The sequence below is a fragment of the Ailuropoda melanoleuca genome, chromosome 4, assembly GCF_002007445.2.
Source record: "Ailuropoda melanoleuca isolate Jingjing chromosome 4, ASM200744v2, whole genome shotgun sequence".
Lineage (NCBI taxonomy): Eukaryota > Metazoa > Chordata > Mammalia > Carnivora > Ursidae > Ailuropoda > Ailuropoda melanoleuca.
The window spans coordinates 82373383-82398694 of record NC_048221.1 but is presented as its reverse complement, the minus strand read 5'-3'; the positions used below and the strand labels follow the sequence as shown (position 1 = coordinate 82398694).

General features: G+C 36.7%; 1 protein-coding gene across 2 annotated transcripts in view; it reads right to left on the bottom strand.

Annotated features, from left to right (window-relative positions):
* The window catches only part of VRK2 (VRK serine/threonine kinase 2), a 114288-nt gene that overhangs the window by 24690 nt on the left and 64286 nt on the right, over nucleotides 1-25312 (bottom strand). For both annotated transcript variants that reach the window (XR_004624901.1, XM_034659167.1), the window contains exons 8-9: nucleotides 11436-11568; nucleotides 2147-2267 (exon numbers count right to left, since the gene is read on the bottom strand). Coding sequence is in view for 1 of the 2 variants with exons in the window: in XM_034659167.1 (XP_034515058.1) it covers nucleotides 2147-2267; nucleotides 11436-11568 (254 nt within the window). In the remaining variant the exon portion in view is untranslated. The remainder of the gene's footprint in view (nucleotides 1-2146; nucleotides 2268-11435; nucleotides 11569-25312) is intronic.

Sequence of the window (25312 nt, the reverse complement as noted above, 5' to 3'; positions counted from 1 at the left end):
GGGGGAGTTCCTTCAACTTTCATTGACCAATTTTGTATCAATCACCTAGAAACTAAATGTAGATTTACAGTATATACACTGTAATTCAAAGTCTGTACATGCAGAAATGTAGCAGTAGGGATATCTATCATGATTTTTTCTTAAGAACAAGAAAAAGGAGATTCTTCCTCAGGCACTTACCCTTGAGGAGGGGCACATGATTTAACTATTTATGGACACCGTTTGCCATTGATTAACTGGGTTAACAAGAAATATCCCAACAACAAAACAAACAAGTCATCATTCTAACCCTTTCTATGATTAACTGGGTTAACAAGAAATATCCCAACAACAAAACAAGATAAGTCATCATTCTAACCCTTTCCAGTGTTCTAGACTGGACAAATACAATTCTTTTAAGTTGCTTCAGCCACCAGTATATAAACATGCGACTAAAATTACTGATATGAGTTTCCGATTGACAAACTCAGGCACCGGCAGCACGGCAACAATAAAGGCACTGGTGCAGTATCACCCCATGTCAGGAAAATAAAGGACGCGAGGGGAGCTGGTACCACGGCTGTAGATGCAAGCGTGCCCTTGCAAGGAAATGCAGAGTACGGCTTCTTAGCAAGTTGAATGAATCATGATTATATATTTTTTACTATCAGAAGTTTAAAGATGTCTATAGTTTACCTTAATTATAAACTTCATTATGTATTAGCTTTACTGTTTATGGATTTATATTAGTAATTAAGTCAAAATGAAGATATGAATATACATAAGGGAGGTTTTGTTTATTAGCATTATATTTTATTATTTTGCATGATACCCTATTATCATATTTGAATATACACACATAGGCATATTCTTTAGATTTCTACAATGAATGCATCTATATATGTATATTGACAAAAGGCTAAAACAAATCATATTAGTAAGTCTTACTAAAAGAAAAAAATACATATAATTATTGGAATTAAAATGTGAGTCTTTTAAACACAGTACACTATTCAAACGAGATGAACTGAGGTGAGAAACTGGATATCGAGATTGTTTATATATGCCCATTACTGTGCTTTGACTTGACCCATATATTGAAAAATGTCGGTTAATATGGGCACATTAATCACTGTGGTAAATAACTGATTAGATAGCTCTAATATTGACTTATATAAATGTGCTCGTTTGGGGTAAAGGGCTGGGATGATCAAGATTCCAAGCAGAGAAATACTTCATATAATAAGCCAGTATTTACAAATGTAAACTGTATCACTCTGCGTCTGTAGGCTAGGCCCTCTGTATTAAGAAGTGATACCACACCGAATTGAAGACGGGTTTCTACAGATCAGCTCTGCCTTTTGTAAACTTCTGTTGTGACTTACCTTACTTAAAACACAGCTGCCTTTTCCAATCGCAATATTCTATCTGTGGATAACTAATATTGAGCATATCTTAGTATATAATGAAAAACTGGCTATTCTGGGCTGCATGCAATTGCTTTCTCCTTGGGCCTTATCAGTGAGAAATTAGTAAAATAGTAACATACTCTGTTCTCAGTCTGACCTAGTTCTTATGCTAACAGATTCTAGGTGATAAAAATTGGATGTGGAATATTAAAAATGTTTATGTGGCTGCAACATTATCTCTTATATAAACACCTTCTATAAAAGTTTTGTTTGTTTCTTCCTTAAGAAACAAAATGCACTCGCTCCAAGACACAGAATTAAGAGAGAGGTATGTTGCTCTCACTTGAAAAATATAAGCCCTATTGTTCCCACCTCACGATGTCGCTTTGCGCAGTTAATATCAATCACACCACACTCAGACTACCTCATGTACTTACTTGCACAACACTAGTCTGAAACTACTCTTCCTTGAAAAGACAACCACCTAGAATTCAGCTTTGGAAAACACCACGTGAAAGAACAAATACTTCACCTGGCATTTTGTGTTTCAACTCACAGTCGTTTGATCTCATAGGTGTTATCTTAACTGATTTTTAAGTTGGTAAGGTGTTTGGTTTTTCAAAAAACGTTTTTCAGCTTTCAGAAATTTGCCTATCGTACTGGGTGAATAGCCATCTTCTCTGGGCTAGTAACCCCCTTTACCGCGCGTGTCCCTTCAGAGCCACAGCCCCAGGGAGGGAGTACTTGCCCACACGTACTTGGTTTTAGCAGCCTGAACGGCCGCAGGGTCACACAGGCTCCGCTCCCAGGGCAGGCTCCCGCACAACCAGCGCAGCAAGCAGTAGCCGAGGGTCTCGAGGTCACTCCGTCTGGACAGGGCTAGAGGAGGAAGAAGCACTGAGACAGCAACACGAGGGACAGGCAAGTTCTAAGACCTAGGGAAATCGCCGAATGAACTACCACTGATGAAATATGAAAAAGCCAAATGGGCAAATGTGTCTTGTTTGTTCAGCTGGATGAAAACTTAAACGCCCAGGCTTTTGGCCGCAGTCCACAGACAGGCAGTGACTTGTTGCTGTTGAAAGTAAGGGTCAGTTTCCTCACCTCCTCCAACTTCATCCTTCCTTCGTCTGGCCTGTCACATGAACTTGATCTCCATGGCCTCTGACATGATCCAGACAACCCATAACCTGGCACCAACACTTTCTCAAAGAGCCAAGCAGTAAAACAAAGAAATAAATGTCTGCGGCTAAATTGCTAACATATGTTCCGGGAAGTCCATGGGGTCTGCACTGGTCATGCGGAGACCCTCTGAGCGCAGACTAAACACTGATGGACTTTCCTGCTCCGCTCCCGCTAGGAGCCCTGGAAGCTGGAAGAATATGACGAAACTGCCATCTAGTGTGCAGGATGGAGAAACAGGGCTGTCTGACGATTTCTCAATTAAATGGAAATACAGGATCAAAAACGCCGCCTGTTTTAGGCACACGGTTCTAAAATTTTACAAATATTTCTAGATATAAGCAGTGCCAAGCTAAACTTCTGGTCAAATAGCCTGAATAGAAAAATGTATCAGGGAGGCTATGGTGTGCAGAGGTAGTCGGACACAGATTTTGAAGCCACACAGAGGCTTTTGGAATTTAAAATAGGATGGCTTTTCATCAAAAAATACAGAAGAACGTTTTTAGGCCACTGTAGATATCATTTATATCAGACTATTAAATGCTATAGACTAATTTTATTATAATTTTATGCTTTTTAAAGTGTCTTATTTGGAAACATAAGACAATGAAATCTAATGTAAGTCAAAATATAACAATATTACTGAAATAGCGATTAAAACATTCACGAGATCCCACAAAATAAACTCATTTTTTATAAACATTCCAAAATGTTATGAAACAATAGGCCGGTATTTACATCTCTGCCATTACTTGAATGTTCATCTATGGAGGGATAGAAAATCTCCTAAGAGCAGTATGTGGCTGTTAGACCTGTCATAAACAGGTATCCTATTTTATTATCTTTCATTAACTAAACTCTGAAAAGTCACTCAGTAAACTTAGTTTTTAATTTAAAAAGTCACCTACTAAGAAGAATGCTGCAAGCACATCATAACTACTTTTGGTTACCAGACGTAAGTTATTATAAAAGCAGAAGACAAGATTAGCTGTTACACAGAGTCTATCTTAACTGATATTAGAGTATTGGATTATTTAAGGCCCTTCAATCTAGCAGAATGCTACAGTCCCATGGGCACCGTTTACTTTCTTCACAAGCTTCGACAACGTCCTAATGCAAGACTTGGCTCTCCTATTAAAATAAAAACACAGTCTCTACCACACTGTTTGGTACTGATTTCTTCAGTAATAAATCTCCCACTAATAACGGAATGGTTCCATTTGTACAGATGTGTGCACAAGTCCCCTTTCCATTATGGCACAGTTCCTGATTACCACCACTTAAAAAAAAAATTCACGTCCTCTAATTAAAAAAAAAATCATATTCCGGCACCTGTTTGGACAACATAGGTTATACACAAGAGGTCCTCTGAGGAAAAATAATCAGAATTAAAATGGAATAAACCTTTCCAGTCACTTCCCCCTCCTCTAACCGAGGGATGAATTGATATGAAGCTATAAGTAATGACAAGTCATTTAGATTTCTGAAGCCAATGTTTTATAAACTGGTCTTCATTTGAAATAGCTCCTGGAGAGTTAACTTTACTTCACTATTACTGTTTGATTTTACCTAATTAATATACATTATCACATTTTTCAACCTTTATTTTCTTTTATTGCCCATATACATTGATAACTATGGTTAGGTAAATGTTTTACTACTATTTCCACTAAAATATATGTAATGTAAGGAAAAAAAAATCCTATAGTCACTCTTTCCCACCATTAAAGAGACACCTCTCCCTCAAATTCTCTCCCAGAGAAACAAACTGCAAATTGTTTTGATGAAGTTCAACCCCAAGACTCTACCAATAATTAAGTCTTCTTTCCATCTACTACACAGAGAAGAGTCATCTTAATACCTGCTAAATTAAAAATAAATATTCAAGATGGCAATATTAGCATCTATGTTTATGTGTAATTAACACAATGAATTGATCATATATCTTTAATTGACTTTAAAATACATCATCAAAATATAGATGATATGACAAAAGGGTAATAATTATAGAAGCCAGGAACTGGATTTTGGATATGAATTATACTAGTCTACTATTTCCTATGCATTTGAAAAAAATTAAATAAAATGCTGAAAATAAAAAATAAGAATTGATTATATTTGAAGAGAACTATTAATATCTAACTATAAAAATCTTTTTAATTTGAAAGTTGAAATATATTATGAACTATTTTGTTTCTGTAGAATTTGGTCTCTGTATAATTTATTATGATACACAAAGTTCTTCAGTTGAATTTGATAATTAATGTAATTATTAACAGTAGTGTTTTCATACAGATTTCCTAAAAAATCAAACTTTTACTTATGATGCTACTACTTAGACATGTGGCAAGGTTTAGTTATTAATACTTTCCCTCTACACTCCCTTGTTAGTTTTAAAATATAATTTAGCATCTAGTTTTTATTTAGCTTATTAATATGGAGCAATGCAAATGACTCTTCATTGAAAGCCTGTTGTGTTCTCAATTGTTTAACATTTTCTAAATTATAAAGTACTGTCAAGAGTAACAAGAGTTAAAAAAAAAAAAAGGTTCGGGTGGGGACTTGAATTCTATCTCATTAGAAAGCAGATTCCAGGAACAGTGCATGCTAGAATGCTTAATTAAAATAAAAACACCTGACATGATTTATGGATCTGCTACTGTGCCAGACAACTTAACTGCTTTTATATTATCTCACTGAATCATTCTAGCCATAATATAAAGTACTATTTAAGCCTGTTGATAAATAAGAAAATAGAAGCTCAGAGAAGTTAAGCAACTTGTTCGGTATCACAAAGCAAAAATTGACAGAGCTCTGCTCTGAAATCCAAATCTTTCAGAATCCAAAGCCCATACTCAATCTAACAATTATTTTGCCTCTCACATTAGTTTCAACACCATTCAAACCACATTACATATACTATTTCTATAGTTATGGAGTATTTGAGGCAGGCATTTTAACTTAAAACACCAAAAGACATACTGATGCAAAGATGGTTGTTTGACAAGGAATAAACAAGCAGCAAGTTCCAGAGGTCTAAGGAGCAGCACTAACAGAAGTTTCCATGCAACTGTCCTTTTATGAAATCGTTTCTTTCTAACTATTTCATTCTGGGGAGCCTGGGTGGCTCAGTGGGTTAAGCATCTGCCTTCAGCTCAGGTCATGATCCTGGGGTCCTGGGATCGAGTCCCCCATTGAGCTTCCTGCACAGCGGAGCCTGCTTCTCCTTCTGCCTGCCGCTCGCTCCCCATGCCTGTGCTCGCTCACTCTCTGACAAATAAATAAATAATAACCAAAAAAAAAAAAAGAAAAACAAAACCTATTTCATGCTGATAAAGAAGGCTGTCTAGTTAAAACATTACTTTATACAGTATTTTGATGGTCCTTCCTAGCCAGGAGGAGAACAAGAGAAGCTAACTTAGAGAACTGGTCCTTATTCTAAAGATAAACTGGAATAAAAATATCTGAGGCCAACTCACCAAATGGAATACAGCAGGAACTGGGGGTAAAAGAAAGTGTAAGCGTTAAGCCCAAAATATATCTGATTATTTGCCTGAAGTGTTTTCTGTTTACTTTTATTTTTTATACAGAGTAACATGAAGTATGAGGAAAAACAGGATTTGGTAGGAAATAATAATGTGAACTTGAAAACTTCTGCCTTAAGCAGACAGGGTTGAAATGCCCCAAATAATAGTTTATATGCTCCGAAATGACCCTAGAAGGGAGAACACATCTGAATCAGACGCTCACCTGAAGAAGTGAATGGTGACTATCTGCAGAACACACTAAGAGTTTACTCTTCCATTCCCAACTAGTAACCTATGTTATTGTATTTTTGTCACTTCAGATGTATAAAGAGCTGAAAAGTTTCATGGTGGCCACGATTTATTACAATTTCAAAGAGGATATTTGGAAAGCAGAATGCAATATGTCACATTTGAAATAAAACATTAAACTCAGGTCTCTCTTTTTAGTACCTTTAAAATTTTAAACCTTAGTTTTTTTTTTTAATGAAAAGAAAAAGGCAGGTAAAGTTATCCAACAGAGCAAAGGTGTTTTTGTTTTGTTTTATTTTGTTTATTTTTGTTTTTATTTTACCCGCCCCCCCCCACACCTCTCCTCTGGTAACCATTAGTTTGTTCTCTAGAGTTAAGAGTCTGTTCCTTGGTTTGCCTCCCTTTCTGTTTTTTGTTTGTTTTGGGTTTTTTTTTTCCCCCTTTGCTTGTTCATTTGTTTTTTAAATTCCACAAAGGTAACTTACATTTAGCCAATGTGTATTTATTAACCCAACCAAACAGTTCAAGACCTACATTAAGGCTTTAAAAGTCATGGCTAAATGTCAAAATTGGGTTATGCCATGTAAAATGAATAGTGTCTTCTTTACATTTTATTTATACATTGACCAAAGATTATTTATAGCAGTGAATTTACCTAAAAATAGAAATCAATGGTTTGCTTTTCTGACTACTAACAGGATCCAAGCTTGATGGTTTACCTTGATATCGTAATTGAAAAATGGGTTCCCTTTCTTGAATTATTGTTTGAGGAGATAAATATTGTGTAAACCGTATCATTTCCTCAAGTTTAGAAACATGAAAATACACTCTCAGTTTATTTCACATATATTTTTTAAGTTGGAGTGCTAGATTAGAGTGAAAGGGAACTGTGCAAAAAATAACACAAGACTTGGATTTCATCTACCGTAGCAATTGGCAAAAATAAAAAAGTGTATGTCTCTTTCCTTGATACTGAATATATTACACAAACAAATGGACATTTAAAATGCAATTTAGATATCATATTTTATGGTCATCAATGATGTCAAATTAAAACAGGTATTATACACTCAATGCAGAGGTCTGAAGTATTTAAAAAAGCTCAATATGTTAAATGCAGTATATCTCTAGAGAAATTAGGTATTGACTGCATGCCTCAGTGAGTAGAAAAATCTACAGAAATCCATACCACACATTGATCCAAATATTGCTTTTTAACATTACTAAGAATGTAAAAAATTTTAAAATAGTATATTTGACACAGATATAATTCTCTTTAATTATCAGGCAACAAGCCCAAAATATGTCAATGTTTATACATGTTAGTTTTTATGAGGAAGAAAAAATTAGTAATAGAAGAGATAGGAAAACCCAATGTATATTACTCTAATTTTACACTAAATGAAGCATTTCAGCCACTCAGAAAATACCTTTGGGTCATACAAGAGAATTGAGTTTGGAAGAATAACTGCAATTTTTAAAACGCATACAGATCTACATAGATGTATGGCAGCCCCAGGAATGCTCACTCACCTATCCAGCTGTGTCTATGTATCTCTATTCATATTTTTTGGCTTGTAATAATACAAGCTGCCTTCCTTTTGCATAAAGTTGAACATTTTAGAAAATGCTTAGGTGAAACTGCTGACTGGCACCTTATACAAACTCCTTCATTAAAAAAACCCAACTAATCCACAGAAAAATGAGAGTTGGCTCTGGTTTCTGAGTACCCCCTACAACAAGTAGGAGAGACCAGATAGTCTGATCGGGTTACCGGTCTCTGCTAAGTGGCTATTTCATAGGTCAGTTTTACACTGAATCCTGAATATTTCCCTGGGCCTGACATATCTGACATACAGCAAATGCTTTGACGACTGGAGGTTCTATTTCCTAGAGATAACTTGTTTTGCTCTTTATGTTTTCCTTTGCATTATCTTTCTCAGTATTTATTTGATCTCATAGCTGGACTGGTACAGAAAAGATTTTTCTGAGATTAAACTACATAGTGACTGTACTGAAAGTAAACACATGAATATTTATGCATCTGACCTTCTATATTTAACTACAGGATTTATGGCCCTGTTTATTCTGGTTTCTAGATATGACTAAATGATTATTTCATTTCTAATAAATTCCTAAAGTAAAATGTTTAATTTTGGAAAATTAAATGTAAAACGTTAGGAATGAATGGTATTCAAACATTTGAAGATATCAAACCCTTCACTTTATATACCAGACTGAAACTGTATATTAAAATTTCAGCAAATATATATATATATGTATGTATGTATGTGTGCATATATGCATGCACGTATGTATTATGTGTATACAGTGGACCCTTGAACAACATGGATTTGAACTGCATGGGACCACTTATATGCAGATTTTTTTTTTACAGTGCAGTACTGTAAATGTATTTTCTCTTCCTTAAGATTTTCTTAGTAACATTTTCTTTCTCTAGCTTACTTTATTGTAAAAATACAGTATGTTATACATATAACATAAAAAAAATATGTGTTGGGCATCTGGGTGGCTCAGTCGGTTAAGCGTCTGCCTTCGGCTCAGGTCATGATCCCAGGGTCCTGGGACTGAGCTCTGCACTGGGCTCCCTGCTCAGGGGGGAGCCTGCTTGTCCCTCTCCCTCTGCCTGCCACTCCCCCTGCTTGTGTTCGCTCTCTGTCAAATGAATAAATAAAATCTTTTAAAAAAATTATGTGTTAATCAACTATGTTATCTGGTAAGGCTCTGGTTATCAGTTGGTTATCAGTGGTTAAGTTTTGGGGGAGTCAAAAGTTATACATGGATTTTTGACTGCATGGGGCATCAGCACCCCTAACCCTCATGTTGTTCAAGGGTTAACTGTATATGTATGTACACCTACATAGATATCTATATCTATGTATATCTGTGCAGACATAGATATACCTAGAAGTTTAGTGTAAATTCTATTTTAGATGCATTAAGGGAATCTACTTTTTATAAGAATCCTGTGAAACCTATGATAAAAATGAATTATTCACTCCAGTATATAACTTTCTAGCAAATACCAAAAATATGTAATATAGGCACTTCCCTGAATAGCCCTCCCAGGGAAGTAATATCATCTTTCTACCATCATTCTCAGTTCATTCTTCTCCCCAGAGACCTAGCATGGTGAAATCTACCCAACTCATCAACATGTGTTACTATTTAGGGAGGAAAAACAAATGGATTACAGAATGAAAGATTGTTTAAATCGTTCATGAAGATAGCACAATGAAAACACTGCCCTAAACAATGGAATGATTGTAGAGGACATTCAGAATTACCATCGTCTGAACACTAACCCAACTAACATGTAACAACTCTACTTCCCATTCTACAATTACAGTTGTTTCTAGCACTTTTAATAGCCAAAATCAGACAGCATCAGTATGAGAGCCATCAGTTATAGAAGTGATCCAACCTTAAGTTAATATCATTAATATAGCTGGACCAATGCTTAAGAATCTTGTGTGATGAATTTTGTTATACCGCTATGAAAAAAATACTTCCAGGTTTGTGCAAATTCTTCTATACTAATAAATCTGGCAAAAATGAGGAACAAAATTCATTTGGAGTGAAAGAACCTAGCATCTGACTCTTACATTTCTTAATTAAAACCATGTCTCATTTATATCTTTAAATGCTCACTGACTCATTAACAATGTAAATGGTGAAAAATTACACAATATTACTAAATTTCTTAGTGATCATTATTTTTCTAACTATCCTATTATTGAAAAAAAAACGTAGTGGTTTCTGTTACTCTGATAGGAATATAAAACGTAATTTCCATTTCAGAAAATTTAACCTATGATTTTTTCTGGAAGGAAGGTATACAACTGACACACTTGTTTTACTTTTTCACTGGCCTACCTTACACTAGTGTGGGTTTTAATTGCTCTGGAAAATGATCAAGACCCCCTACATTACATGGTCAATTGTCCTTTTAATAGAAAAGGCAATAATACACAGTTGTTTGCACCAACTAAAACTCGCCAGAAAAGTATCAGTTTAAGGTAACAGTTCAACAGCCATTAACAAGTGCAGATCTCTAATTGCCTTTTAGTGACATGAGGTCCTTTCAAAGCTGTTTTTAAACTATTTTTATGGTTTAGCATATTTGAAAATATTTTTATAAATAAAGTTTACAAAGAATATAATTTTGAAAGGCAAACTTTTTCAATAATCACCATTATTTTTTACTAGCATAACATTAGAATTGACTTTTTGTCTTGCTGACAGAGCAACTAAGAAAGTACAGTTGCATTGACGATATTGATTGTGAACAAAGCAACCATCAGTGGGACTCTGCACCATATATTTTCAATATTGACCTCCTACTTCCTTTTCCATGGCTTTCTGGGTTGGCTATTGGATTTGGACCGCAGTGTAATAAACAGCTAAGGTTTAATTAATGGTAAATGAATACAAGACATAGGTTATGACTTAAACTAATTAGGGAATTGTTGAATTAAGTCTGCCTTGGAATGCAAGGCAGTACAATCAATATCCAATAAAAGGACTATGTATGTAATTTACCTGCAAATGTGTTTCCAATACCATCAAAGTGAGTTTAAATAAGTAAGATATATGAAAGGCGACTAGGAGAGATTTCCACAAGTTAACACTTTATAGTTTCAGAAAAGATTTCCTTATTGTCGAGAGATGGTATCTTCTAAAACTCTGATAAGGGCCTGGTGAAAAACAGGAATAATTCTTCCCATGTGCACTTATACCAAATCTATAATATTAGCGACAGCGTACAAATTCACTTGCTGACTTCCAAGTTTAACCTATACAAACTAGTGATTTCCTGACCCAAATCAACATCAAGTTTTGCTTACTTGACACCCTGTTGCACACCTTCTCACTTGTCACAATCTCTGTCTCCTCCCCCTGGTAGAAGAAATATTCATTGGCATACAGGAATTCACTACTTTTGATAAAAATCTTGTCAACGTTCTTACTCTTGAAACTGACTATGCAAAGGTCATTTCATGGGCCTTATTATTCTTTAATCATTCTTCTGAAATAAAATTAAGAAAAAAGAAAAAAAGAAACCAACCTACTCCCTTGTGGGCATCCACGCTGGTAAACTCTATTGTCCCATTATGGCCTTTTCTAGGATTTTCCTGATACTGTTTGTGGTTCCCATTGGGACAATATCTGTAGCAAAGTCCATAATCTGCAAGATAAACCTGGAAGACATGAACAGAGAAATGAGTAATGCTTTTGTCCTCTGAAAATATAACCTTTATAATTAAGTCTTAAGAAACTGATAGGTTAAGAACAGCCTCAGATCTACATTTTATTAAACCAAATGGTACCTCAGGATAAAATATATACAACTGGGGGCCGTAACAACTAACTTTCCAGCTTAAATCCTTACTTCATCATGGGCAGATCTTGTTTCTGAGTTGACTTAGATTTTAGTCCTTTTTAATGTACTCCTAAATTCCCTTCCCTCCAGGTGGGCATCTAGACATCATAAACTACAATAGGCTTTTTTTTTTTTTAATCTGTATTCATACAGCTTATGAGGTCTGCCCTTTCTTGTAACCCCTCCCTTAAACATAAACGTGTTTCAAACAGGGAGGGGAGAGGAGAGCAAACAACCTAAAAATATAAACCTAATGTTATAGGAAACTCCATTAACAGGAAGTAAAAAAAAATAGTGAACAGACTATAAGAGGTAATGACTCTTAAAAAAAAAAAACAACCAAAAAACCCCCACCATGTTGCCTGTATTTAAGAATGGAACATCAATGCAGTACTTTTGGCCTTTCAGACCGATCCATATCATCACTGTTATCTTTGTAAGTCTGTCAGAATTGCAAGCAGGGTCTCCAAACAGAATATAGGTTGTTAAAAGTCAGATGGCAATTCAAGTGAATTTTTCTCAGACTACTTTTGGAGAGAGAAAGAGGGGGGGAGAAGTAATTTTACAGACATAGCATGCCCTGAATAGGGAACTGATACGACAGTCATCCTCATGTGTAGCCAGAATAGAGTAGTTCCCAAATACATTACCATGCTCCCTCCAAAAAGAAAGCAGTTTACAATTTTTAAATGTGTTGTTTCACATGTATTTCTTTAAAACCGGGGACTGAGGCAACATTTCATGATGCAGCTTCGAGACGAGAGCATTGTACTACAACCTGTGCTTTAAAGTAGAACATCTATTAAAAGAAAATTTAGTATTAAATTTTAGTCTAACTTTTTGGTTTTATGATAANGAGACGAGAGCATTGTACTACAACCTGTGCTTTAAAGTAGAACATCTATTAAAAGAAAATTTAGTATTAAATTTTAGTCTAACTTTTTGGTTTTATGATAGCCTAAGAAGGAGATAATGTGACCTTCAAAATATAAACAGTACAGAGTTTTCTTCATGTGATGGAGAATATAGCTTGCNAGCCTAAGAAGGAGATAATGTGACCTTCAAAATATAAACAGTACAGAGTTTTCTTCATGTGATGGAGAATATAGCTTGCTAGGGTGTCTGGAAACATGATATTTCAGTTTTCTCTCTCTCGCCCACAGACACCATTTCTCAACATGGCCTCAGAAGTAACCGATCCCTCTGCCCTAAATAAGTAGACTCCAGGATCAGACGTGTAACTGGTTGCTTGCTTTCACTATTTATGACGCACTTTATTTAGTTTAAGAACTAAATAGACTTCACTTTGCAAAGTAGATATCCTGAAAATGTACATACTGGTAATTCAGCAAAAGGAAACATTTTAAATATGCTAGAGTAATTTACTACTTAAAAAAAAAGACCTATAGGCAAACCATAAGAGACTCTTAACTATAGGGAACAAACTGAGGGCTGCTGGAAGGGGGGGGTTGTTGGGGGGATGGGGTAACTGGGTGATGGGCATTAAGGAGGGCACTTGAAGTAATGAGCACTGGGTGTTATATGCAACTGATGAATCACTAAATTCTACCCCTGAAACTCATAATACTATGTTAACTAAATTGAATTTAAATTAAAAAAAATTTTAAAAATTAAAAAAAAGACCTATCAAGTTTTTCATGTAGTCATTAGTAAAAAAAAAAAAAAAAAAAAAAAAAAAAAAAAAAGAGACCTAAAATTTATGGAGTGCTTAATATGTATGCACCAGAGAGCACGCTAAGAACTTTATATTCACTGACCCTCGCAGAAACCCCATAGGTAGGTACCATTATCTCCATTTGACTCAAGTATAAACTGAAGCCTAGTGAGAGTATGTGATTTGTGCAGTAAAATGGAGCCAGAGGCTGACACTGGAGACTTCACTCCGAATCACTGTCAAAGGGAAATTGCACTGGACAAGTTACACAGACAAGAAAGACTTTATTCAAAGCTAGAGAGAGAGACTGCTGCAATTAGGTGAGGAGTTTGAACTCAACTCCGCTGAAACAAAACATGGGAGAGTTTTTAAGTGCAGGGGGTGAGCTAGTGAAATAACTGGAGGAGGTTAAGGGAAGGTTGGTCAGTGTGACTAGGTCGTCCATGTTGTTAACTGGTGTGCAGGCTCCAACGACCCTCCCTCAGAGTCAAGGGGATAGGGGCACAATCTCTCTTCATGACTACTTTTAAAGGGATGGATCCCAGGTCCTTGAAAAAGACATTCCTGGGTTGCAAAACTGGCAAGAGGCTGAGAAAAGATTTACATCTCAAATGCACAGAGAAAGAACTTACAATTTCAAGTTTTCTAAGGTAAATGCTCTAAAACAAAACAAAACAAAACAAAACAACGGTTGACAGGGGCCTATAATCCAGAAGAAAACTGTCTAAAGTTCAGTCAAGCTGAAGACAAGAAGCTAGTAATATAGTAAAGAAAACATATGCTAACCATTTGACTCAGAATACAGTAATTCATTTGAATAGTACTGCAGTGGACATGTGGGTAAAGATACCTCTTTGAGATAATGATTTCATTTCCTTTGGATATATACCCAGAAGTGGATTGTTGGATCAAACGGTAGTTCTATTTTTAATTTCTTGAGGAACCTCCATACTGTTGCTCACAGTGGCTGCACCAGTTTGCATTCCCACCAACAGTGCACCAGCGTTCCCCTTTCTCCACATCCTCACCAACACTTGTTATCTCGTCTTTTTGATAATAGCCTAACTGGTGTGAGTTGATAACACCTTGCGGTTTTGATTTGCATTTCTCTGATGATTTAGTGATGATGAATACCTTTTTACATACCTGTAGGCCATTTGGATGTTTCCTTTGGAAAAAAGTCTATACAGGTCCTTTGCCCATCTTTTAATTGAGTTGTTTTGGTTTGTTTTTATTATTGAGTTGTATGAGTTCTTTGCATATTTTGGATATATCCTCATTGGATATGTGGTTTAGAAATGTTTTCTCCCGCTCCATAATTGCCTATTCATTTTGTTGATGGTTTCCTTTACTATGCAGAAGCTTTTTAGTTTGATGTATTCCCACTTGTAGATTTTTGCTTTAGTTGCCTTTGCTTTTGGTGTCAAATCCAAAGATCACTGCCAAGACCAATGTCAAGGAGCTTTTCCCTGTTTTCTTCGAGAAGTTTTATGGTTTCAAATCTTATGTTTAAGCCTTTAATCCACTTGGAGTTAATTTCTGTGTATGGTATAAGATATGGGCCCAGTTTCATTCTTTTCCATTAGCTGTCCAGTTTTCCCAACACCATTTAAGGGGTTATCCTTTCCTTATATATATTCTTCGCTCCTTGTCAAAGATTAATTGACCGTATATGCATTAGTTTGTTTCTGGAGTCTCTATTCCGTTGCATTGATCTATGTGTCTCTTCTTATGCTAATATCATATTGTTTTGATTACTGGAACTTTGTAACCAGCTTGAGATCAGGAGATGTGAGGTCTCCAACACTCTTCTTCCTTCTTAGGATTGCTATGGCAATTCAGGAACTTCTGTGGTTCCAAACAATTTTTAGAATTGTTTTTCTACTTCTATGAAAAAGGCCACTGGAAATTTGATAAGGACTGAGTATGTTGACTGCTCTGGATAGTATGGACATTTTTTATGATTTTAATTCCTCCAACCCATCAGCATGGAATTTCCATTTATCTGTGTCTTCTTCAATTTTTTTCATCGGTGTTTTATGGTTTTCAGTACATAGGACTTTCATGTTCTTCGTTAAATTTATTCCTGAATATTTTATTCTTTTTGATGCTATTATAAATGGGATTATTTTAATTTCTCTTTCCCATAGCTCATTGTTAGTGTATAGAAATGCAACTGATCTTTGTATACTGATTTCGTATCCTGCAACTTTACTGAATTCATTTATTAGTTCTAATAATTTTTTGGTGGAGTCTAGGGTTCTCTACATATAATATCATGTCATCCACAGAGACAATTTTACTTCTTCCTTTCCAATGTGGATGACTTTATTTTTCTTGCCTAATTGCTCTGGGTAGGACTTCTAGTACTATATTTGTTCAGTACTGTACTTGTTCTGTGGTCTAACATATGATCTATTCTAGAGAATGTACCATGTGTGCTTGAGAAGAATGTGTATTCTGCTGTGGTTGGATGGAATGACTTATATATGTCTTAGTCCCATCTGGTCTAACACGTAGTTTAAGCCCAATGTTTCCTCATTGATTTTCATCTGGATGATCTATCCGTTGTTGAAAATGGGGTACTGGAGCTCCCATATTATTGTTTTGTTGTCTGTAGGTAGAGTCTTTAATCTGTTAATATATGCTTTATATATTTGGTGCTCCAATATTGGGTGTATAGTCATTGGTCTTAAGAGAGAGTTGTGGGGAGGATTCAAATAATCATGGAATGCTATTGAACAAAGTGGTAGAACAAACAAATATCTATCCCCACCACCCAATATAACGCTCCCCCCCGTTTTTTTAGTTTGTTTTTTACCTACTAATGCAGCATATGGCTTAAAATATTTATATTCTATGAGAACTGGATAAATTCTCTAAAATCCTCTTAAGTTTTACCACTAGCGTCTATCAATATTATAGGTCTTGATGCATTAATGAAGAGATTTAGGAGTGAATACATTTGGTAAGTAGAGATTTTGGTATAAGCAAAGTCAATATTTTGTAATCAAAATGTTGATAAATTAATTTGATACAAATTACATCAAAGTGAGAGTTTCTATGAAGTACTGCAGTAGAAAAACAGTCTAGAATTCTGTAAGAACAATTCAAAGAAAGAAAAAAAAAGACTGGGAAATATTGTCAAACAAGATAAGGAAAGCAGGAAAGGAAGAAAATTCATTGAGGTTCTACCTATGTGATAATCACTGGGCAAAGTACCTTTCACAAATTATGTCATTAAATCCAGGCAACCTTCCAGCCAGGTAGCATTGGTCTCGTTTTACATATGAAGAAGTCAAGCTCCCCAGTAATTAAGCAGCTTGTCCAGGTCAGCACTAGTAAAGGATGGAAGCAAGATTCAATTCCATGCCAATATAACATCAAAATCCATTCTCTCTTTTTTAATATTGTATAGAATTTGGGGTTCTATCCATTTCTGAAATTTTGTTGAAGTCAAAAATAAGTTTAAGCAGAACTTAATCCTAACAATAAGGTTTGCAGTCTAGGTCCTATTTTTGTGTGTCCTTGAGCTAAGAATGATTTTTACATTTTTATAGGATTATAAAAAAAAAAGAGAAAAGAAAGAAAAAAAAGAATATGCAGCAGAGACCCATATGTGGCCCACAGAGCTCATAAAAGCCTAAAATATTTACTATCTGGCTCTTTACAGAAAAAGTTTGCCAACCCCTAACCTAAAATAAAACTTGCTTTCTAGTTAACTTTTTAAATATTATCTCTCTTTTTTCTTTGAAATAAAAAATAACTAGTTAATATTTTTTACTTTAAGTATAAATATATATAATATCCCTAGTGTTAGACAAGTCTGTGTGGGAAACTCAAGAGTACCAAGACGAAGCAGGAAGTGATTATTTGCATTGTAATCATACTAGGCATAGAAAAATGTAAATATCTAGCTCTCTAATGCATTTTAATTTTTTTAAAAAGATTTTATTTATCTGAGAGAGAGAGAGGGCATGAGCAGGGGTGAGGGGCAGTGGGAGAGAAGCAGACTCCCCACTGAGCAGGGAGCCTGACAGGCTCCATCCTAGGATCCTGAGATCATGACCTGAGCCAAAAGCAGATACTTAACCAAATGGGCCACCCAGGTGTCCCTCCCTAATGCATTTTAAATGATTTTTTAAATGTGACTTTTCTGAATTTAGTTATCGTTTCCTTTCTCCATGAGTAAAAGAAGAGCTCTGCCTGCCTCCCTTTACTCTAATTCCAAAGACCTTTCTATTACACTGCACTACTTCTCACATTTCCACATGGAACTCATTTTCTTCTCACCTTTCTTAGATATTATGTTTTATTCCAAATTCATGAGGTGGGTAGGGAAGATGTGCCATTATTCACATTAAACAGATAAAAAATAATGTGTTACACCCAAATAATGCAAGTCACCCAATGCTAAGCCCAGCTTCTACTCAGTTTTATTGTTTTAGTGAGTTTCTCAGGCTCCCCAACTTCCCCACTCCAAAAAAACCCCACCTAATCTGAACTAAGGTTTACACAAACATTTAATATTTTGCTACTGAAGAGGTAGTGTGGCAGCCACTGAGGTCCAATTCCATCTAGACAGAACCGACCTTTCACCTATGAAGAGGGCAGTAAGCCGATGACCTCAAGTGACAAGGGCCATGGGGAACTGCTATGGCATATGAGCCAAGGCCATGCTCTTCCTAGGCTGCACCTGCCAAACAATGATCATGGTGGCGGTACTGTGTGGCCACTGCTCCCCAAGGGGCCCTTCTAAAGGGTACTCTCTGCTCTGATGCTCTGTGTCAGAACTGTATCACAGTCTAAGCTTTCCTGGCACAAATCCTTCCTATCTCCTCTCTAGTCACAGGGGTCATAACAACCCACTCTCAAAGCTTTCCTTGTCCAGTCTTGCTTTTTCTCTTTCACAGGTAATATACTTGCTTCCCCCATTAAGGCCTTGCACTCCTAATTCCATCTCAGTATGGGCCCTCTGAGAACTGGATTTGGCACAGGTGGTCAGTAAGTCATAGCCTTCGTTAAAAGCACTGAACAAATAAAGATGAAAACAAATCAGACTTTGCTGTCCATAAAGAACACAACTTTCCTATACTGAACAGGACTGTCTCAAACATTCTTCCCCTTTTACCTAACTAGATCTACACCCATATATGCCACATTCTCAAGTTCTGCACTTAGTTAAACCTTTACTTCCCATCACCTTTGTTTCCTAATGTGGGAAGGTTCTTACACTGCTTTATTTTTCCAAATGGATGGGGAGAACTAATGATTACAGAACACCCTGTGATAAGTCCTCTTTGCAGTGAATTGCATGGGAAGGGCCTTCACCTTCAATCCAGCACCCCTCTATGGATGCCCAAAGTGCTCTTCTCTGCCTTCTACCACAGCCCTGGATTCACAATTCACAATTTCTGGGTTCACCACTCACCCCTGAATCCTATTCTGGTATGTACCTTCCTTTAACCACAAAGCAACTTACTGGGTTTTCATTTATGTCCACATGGATTTACTATTTAAAAATGTATATAGTTATTTAGTTTTCTTTTTTGGGGAGGAGGGACTAAAGGGAGAGGGAGAAAGGGAGAATCTTAAGCAGGTTCCATGCCCAGCACAGAGCCCGATGCGGGACTTGATCTCACAAACTTGAGATCATGACCTGAGTCGAAATCAAGATTGAATGCTCAACTGACTGAGCCACCCAGGCGGCCCTAGCTTTTCTTTTAAGCCCTGCTCCATATTTATAGGCTGTAAGCTCTGAGGGGCACGTGGCCAGGATAATGTTGTACACATTTTTGTATCTGTGACAGTACCTCCTCTTAAGGCCTTCGGCACAGGCTTAAATAAATTTTTATTGATTTGACTTGGTGGAAATAATTGGAAAAACTGAAGTAAATTCTTTTCAATAGCCACCTGAGTGCCAAGCATGATAAACTATCAAAAACTGCATATTTACAAAAAACAAAGAAAAAGAAAAATGAATGCACATTTGTTGAATGCTTGCCAAGTGAAAACATTACATGCTTTACAGAAGTCAAATCGTTTAACACTCGTGACCCTAAAAGGAGATTATTTTAAAATATATTGAGGATGAGAAAATAGGATGAGTAAAGTTAGGTACTCTGGGCAAATCAAACTTATAGCAAGGGGCAAAGTTGAAAGTGAACCTCAATCAGTCTGATCAGAGGCTGAGTTTTCTCCGTATATTTCACATAGAGAAACGAGAGATGATATACACCCATTTACACGTCCAAAGATAACATTTCCTTTGAAAAAAGTAGAGCAGATTTAAATTCAGTAATATTTTAGAGCAAGGGAGTTTATTTCTAAGTGGGAGGCTCAGAGAAAGAAACATTTGAGTTGGGCCTTGACAAATATCCAAGATTTCCACAAATGAGGACAGAGAAAAAGAAGTAACCCAAGAGGGAGAACCAGAGCACAGGTCGGTGTAGGTTGGGAGTGCAGAGGTTATTGGAAATACAACACAAGCCAGAAAAACTGGTTAGCATCAGTTTATAGAAAGCTTCTAAAAACATGTTAAGAAGCTGGGATACAATTTCTGTATGTAAAGGCAAGTCACCGAAGATTTTTGGCAAAGAATAGTATTATCAGTACTGGCAGCACCATAAGGAGGAAGCAGAAGCAGGGAATCCACTCAGGAGACTGTGACAATAGTCCAGGCAAGGGCGATGGGAGGGCAGACCAGGGCACTGGTGAACAAAAGAAGGGAGACAAAGAAGAACCATGGTTCTTGGGGAAGAGGACCAATGACAACTCTAAAAATGGTGTGGCTGGCTAGTAAATGAGTATTCAGTGAATAAAGGAAACAGGTAGAAGAGGTGGTTTGGAAAGAAAATGATTTATTCATTTTTGTACCAAAAGCAAACTGGTTGATTAGGGGGCTAACACCCTAACCTGGTTCTTTCAGTTTATGCAAGACTGAGTGATATGCTCATTGTTGACGGAAAAAGTAAAGGACTTCTCTCCCATCAAGAGTCAAATCTGCTGCCTTCCTGCTCCCCAAGCAACCAAGAATCCTAAGCACCAAGCAGCCAGACTGGTGCAAATGGAAGCATTTCTCAGCACTTGATGTGATGGACAGGAAAACTGTCAGCTGGAGAAGGGGTGCAAGGGGTTACGGAGCTGAGAGAGAGAAGCAAGACACAATGTGAACAAATGCCACTCCCAGTGGGATGTGACCACCCATTAAATCACATTACTACTTTACCTCTGCTTTGCAGACTGATTATACATTAGAGATGTATATTCAACCCCTCAAATGGGATTTGCTTTTTAAGAACTTAAATTTTTGTCATACAATCTCATATCTTATCATAACTTACACTATTTTATACAATTAATCCTTTTAATTAACACACCTTGTTGTATCAAGAAATGTGTCTGTTAAGCTCTCATTATCAGAGACTGATGGAAATTATACTCTGGAGAGAGACAGTCACTATTCATGACTTTTTTAAATGGAAATTTAGAAAATACTTTGAAAACTCCAGTGAGAACATAGACATATTCAGAAACTTTGAAGGCTTTTTAAAAAAAAAAAAAAAGCCAGCATTTATCTTATTTGAATAAGGTTAATATTTCCCTATCCTATCAACAAGATACTAGTCTGTGAAAATCTTCGTGAGAAATTAAACACTTCCTGACTAATGAAAATCACTATATGCCAAAAGAGGAATAAAGCATGCAATGTGTAAGCAGCATGTTAATGTCCAAAAACATCCCTCGTGTCTGTTAAAAACTTATATGTAACCTCATAGATGCTACTACATGTTGATATAAATCTGTGCTTCTTATTCTTTTATTGTATAGCACTTTTTTGTTTTTCAACTTCCCTACCTTGTTTTTGCCAGTAATGTCGCGTTACCGCTACAGTCTAGACAAAATAATGCAACTTTTAAAAGGTACGAGCTTACTTTTCAAACACGATGCTTATTAGAATAAGCATGAAGATGTATTTTTCAAAACTACAGTCTGACCTTACCTGAGCTGTAAAAAGTCTGCAGTTTCTGTTTTCTGATGGATGCAACACGCAGTTATTCTTAAAAAAAAAAATCTGTCTCATGTGTTGGAGGTTTTTCCCCCCTCTTACATCTCAAAATTACCTATTCTATTTCACATCTGAAATTTTATCCTGTTTTCTTTATATGTAATATTCATTGAGAGTGAGAGACTTAAAGACACATTCGTGGGGTTAACATACGAAGAAACAGCAGAAGAGCTGAGCCTCTCACCACGATCTTTTCAAGGCATCTACTGCCCCACTGGGGCTCAAGCCTATGGGTCCTTTAAATGGTGCTGTAGATTCAAGCATCCAAACAAAATACCAAGGTATTTAGCAGTATTCTAAATGATATTCGCATTTTGAATTCACGACCTGTTTCTATTCCAACCTGGTCCTTTTAGCAATATGTGAAAGCCTATTTGATCAAATAGGGCTGTGACTTAATGTGCTTTCCAGACTTTTGGGGGAGATTCCCTCAATAGATCATATGCTAGCAATTGCTTCTTTACTAAAAATGCCTTTCATCCACAAAAGAAAACCTTTCCAATTACAGTCTCTTTCCAATTTGTCCTTCTGACACAAGTTCTCAAGAATTATATGAAAGAACCTACAACACCCTTTCTAATTTCCAACATGATATCAAAGCACATAATTTGTGCCTGTCCTTTAGCAAAATAAATAGGCAATGGGAGAGGATAATCTGAATTGCATCCAATTTATGGTCTTCCTTTTTGTCTAAATCAAATCTGAACTTAAGACTTTTCAGCATGTAGGTAAGCATTCTCAGAGCTTGGTATGTCTGTAAATAGTAGACACTCATAAAATGTCTGCTGATATAATTTGACTGTCATTGCTATAATTTCATAAACAGGTTCACCACATGGAAGTTATATCTACATAAAACACAGCTAACCAACATTCAAACTAGCTGCCCTGTTCCACACTGCCTACAAATTCCACTGATGTCAGAGACGGCAGGTGAGGTTGCCAGCACCAATGCCATTCACACATGCAGAGTTTTTCAAAAGCCCCTAGACAGGGGTGCATCTTAACCCATCCAAGTTATGCAGCTTAATGAGTTGATTCAGAGTCCAAAAATGCCATTTTCCCATACTAACTAAAAAAGAAAGAAACAAACACCCTATATATAGCCTTGTGTGAATCAGGATGCTCAAATATTCTTTGGTCATCTATGCACCTGGCCTTCAGAAATAGAAATAATATGACCAGTGGGACTCAGTAGGCACTCAATAAGCATGTATTGATTATAGAAAAACACTAATTTTTCAACAGCATTAACTCTCTTGGGAACCATACTCTTGGGGCTAGGTGATTTGCTAAATGGGCCATCCCATATTTACAGTGCAAATACACTCCTAAAATGTGAAATCTTTTCCCATATATAGAAAACAGACCCTGGACGTTCTGGTCCCTACAACTGGAGGGACATCTATCATTAAACTACACATCTGGGGAGAACTACACTTATTAAATCCAATTCATTACCACCTTCTTAATATCTAACCAGAACATCATTATGTCTTCTTTCATAAATCTAAAGAATTCTTGGAAAGCAAAAAATGGGATAGGGTGTTCTTTTGTCATATATATATAAATAATGAAATTATCTTCTAGTTATTACTTACTGAGTGTTTACTATGTGCCTCTTATTTGTCTAAGCCTTTCAGATGTTTAAATCTCTTGATTCTTCTCCCTGTGAGGGAGGTACTGTTATCATTTTCAGATGTGGAAACAGAAGCATAGGCAAGTGAAATAATATAGCAAAGGAAACAGCTAATAAGAGGCAGAGCCAGGGAGGGAGTCTGATTCTTGAGCTCAGACCCTTAACTATTTTTACACTGAATCTATATTGAAAGTTATGCAAATAGTTACCAGCTTCTTCTATTAAACCTTTTGCCTGGGATTAGGAGAAAGTAAACCACCTTTTTCTTAATTTTGTTTTTTTTTAAAAAGATTTTATTTTTTTTGAGAGAGAGAGCACGGAGGGAGAGGGAGAAGCAGACTCCCTCCTGAGCAGAGAGCTTGATGCAGGGCTTGATCCCAGGACTCCAAGATCATGACCTGAGCCGAAGGTGGATGCTTAACTGACTGAGCCACCCAGGTGCCCCATCACTTTTTTTTTTTTTTTAATATCTTCTGATTCTGAGCAAGGACATTTAGCTCCAGAATAAACAAGCAGTCTATTATCACGAAGATCCCACCACACATGGGCAAGAATTAACTGCCTGGAGATCCCATGTGTAAGAACAAATCCTGTTAGAAACACTAGCTGATCTGGCCCGGCCTGGAGTGGCCCTAGGCAAAATAAAAGAGGGTACTTCTCTCTCCCCTCTATTCTCACTTTTCCCCTTCCCATTCCCCCCCCCCCATCCTGGTGCTCACATATGGCTAAAACTCACTGGTATTCACGCTCAAGTGTTAGCAACTTATATAAAACAGAACACTCTCCTGAGATTTTTATTAAAATAGTTTGGAAAATATATTATCTCAACTTCCACCCAAAGATCTGTCAGGCCCTGCGTTGGTTTTGCAGGGCTGCCGCTCTAACAAGGCACCACAGACGAGGTAGCTTTAACAATCACAGAAAGGCATCTGCCCCCAATCTTCAAGGCTGCCTGTCTGCCATCAAGGTGTTTGCAGGGTTGGTCCCTGCTGAGGGCTGCGAGGGATGATCTGTTCTATGCCTCTCTCCTAGCTTCTGGTGATCTCAGGTTCCCTAAGTTTATAGGAACCATTCTTCCTGTCTCTTCACTTGTCTTTCCTCTATTCATGTCTGGTCTGTCTCTAGGTCCAAGTTATGTCCATTTATAACCTTAACTGTACTGGATTAGGGCCTTTCCTAATGACCTAATCTTAACTCAGAAACACCCTACATCCAAATAAGGTCACGTTCACAGATACTGGGGGTTGGGAGTTCAACGTCCTTCAAGGGGACACAATTTAACCCACAGCAGCCTCTCTTTCTCAGTGTCTCTCCACGAATATGCTGGCAGAGCTCTATCCATAAAAAAACACCGATAATGGCTATAATGATCACTTGACACTGGATAGATTTCTCGCAATAGGAATTTAAGAAATGTACAAACGCCTTAGTTGCTATACGTGGCTATACTATATCCAGCTCTACCTGATTGGCTTTATCTGTTACTACTGAACATTGAATGACTAATTAATCAATTCAGTTATGCATTAACCTATTCAATTACTCATTGTTCACTCATCATTTATTTATTGAGTACTTATTATATGCCATGCTCTCTGTGCCTGCTGCCAGATACACATCAGTGAATAAAACACAATCACTGTTTTCCTGTATACAAGACTAGAGACTGGCTCTCCTCATGAACATTCAGCTGAGAGAAATCATGCTCACCGGGCTCTGTACCAGTATCTCCTAAGTCAGATTTGTAGCTTACAACCAGTTCTATCAGGAAGTCAGGGGTTAGGAGAGCTAAAAGGGGTCAAAGAGATCTGATCTAGGTGACTCAGTTATAGGAAGGGAAGTGATAACAGAGAAGTCTCCTGCAATAGATAATTTTTTAAAAAGGGAAAAAAGAGCTTAAGTACGTGGGCACCTGGGTGGCTCAGTCGGTTAAGCATCTGCCTTCGGCTCAGGTCATGATCCCAGGGTCCTGGGATCAAGTCCTGCATCAGGCTCCTTGCTCAGTGGGGAGTCTGCTTCTCCCTCTCCCTCTGCACCCCTGCTCATGATCTCTCTCTTTCTCTCCCCCTCTCTCTCCCAAATAAATAAATAAAATCTTAAAAAAAAAAAAGAGCTTAAGTACAATTAGAATAAAAAGTGTGTGTATTCCCATTTTCTAATGAATATTAGGATAATGGAGA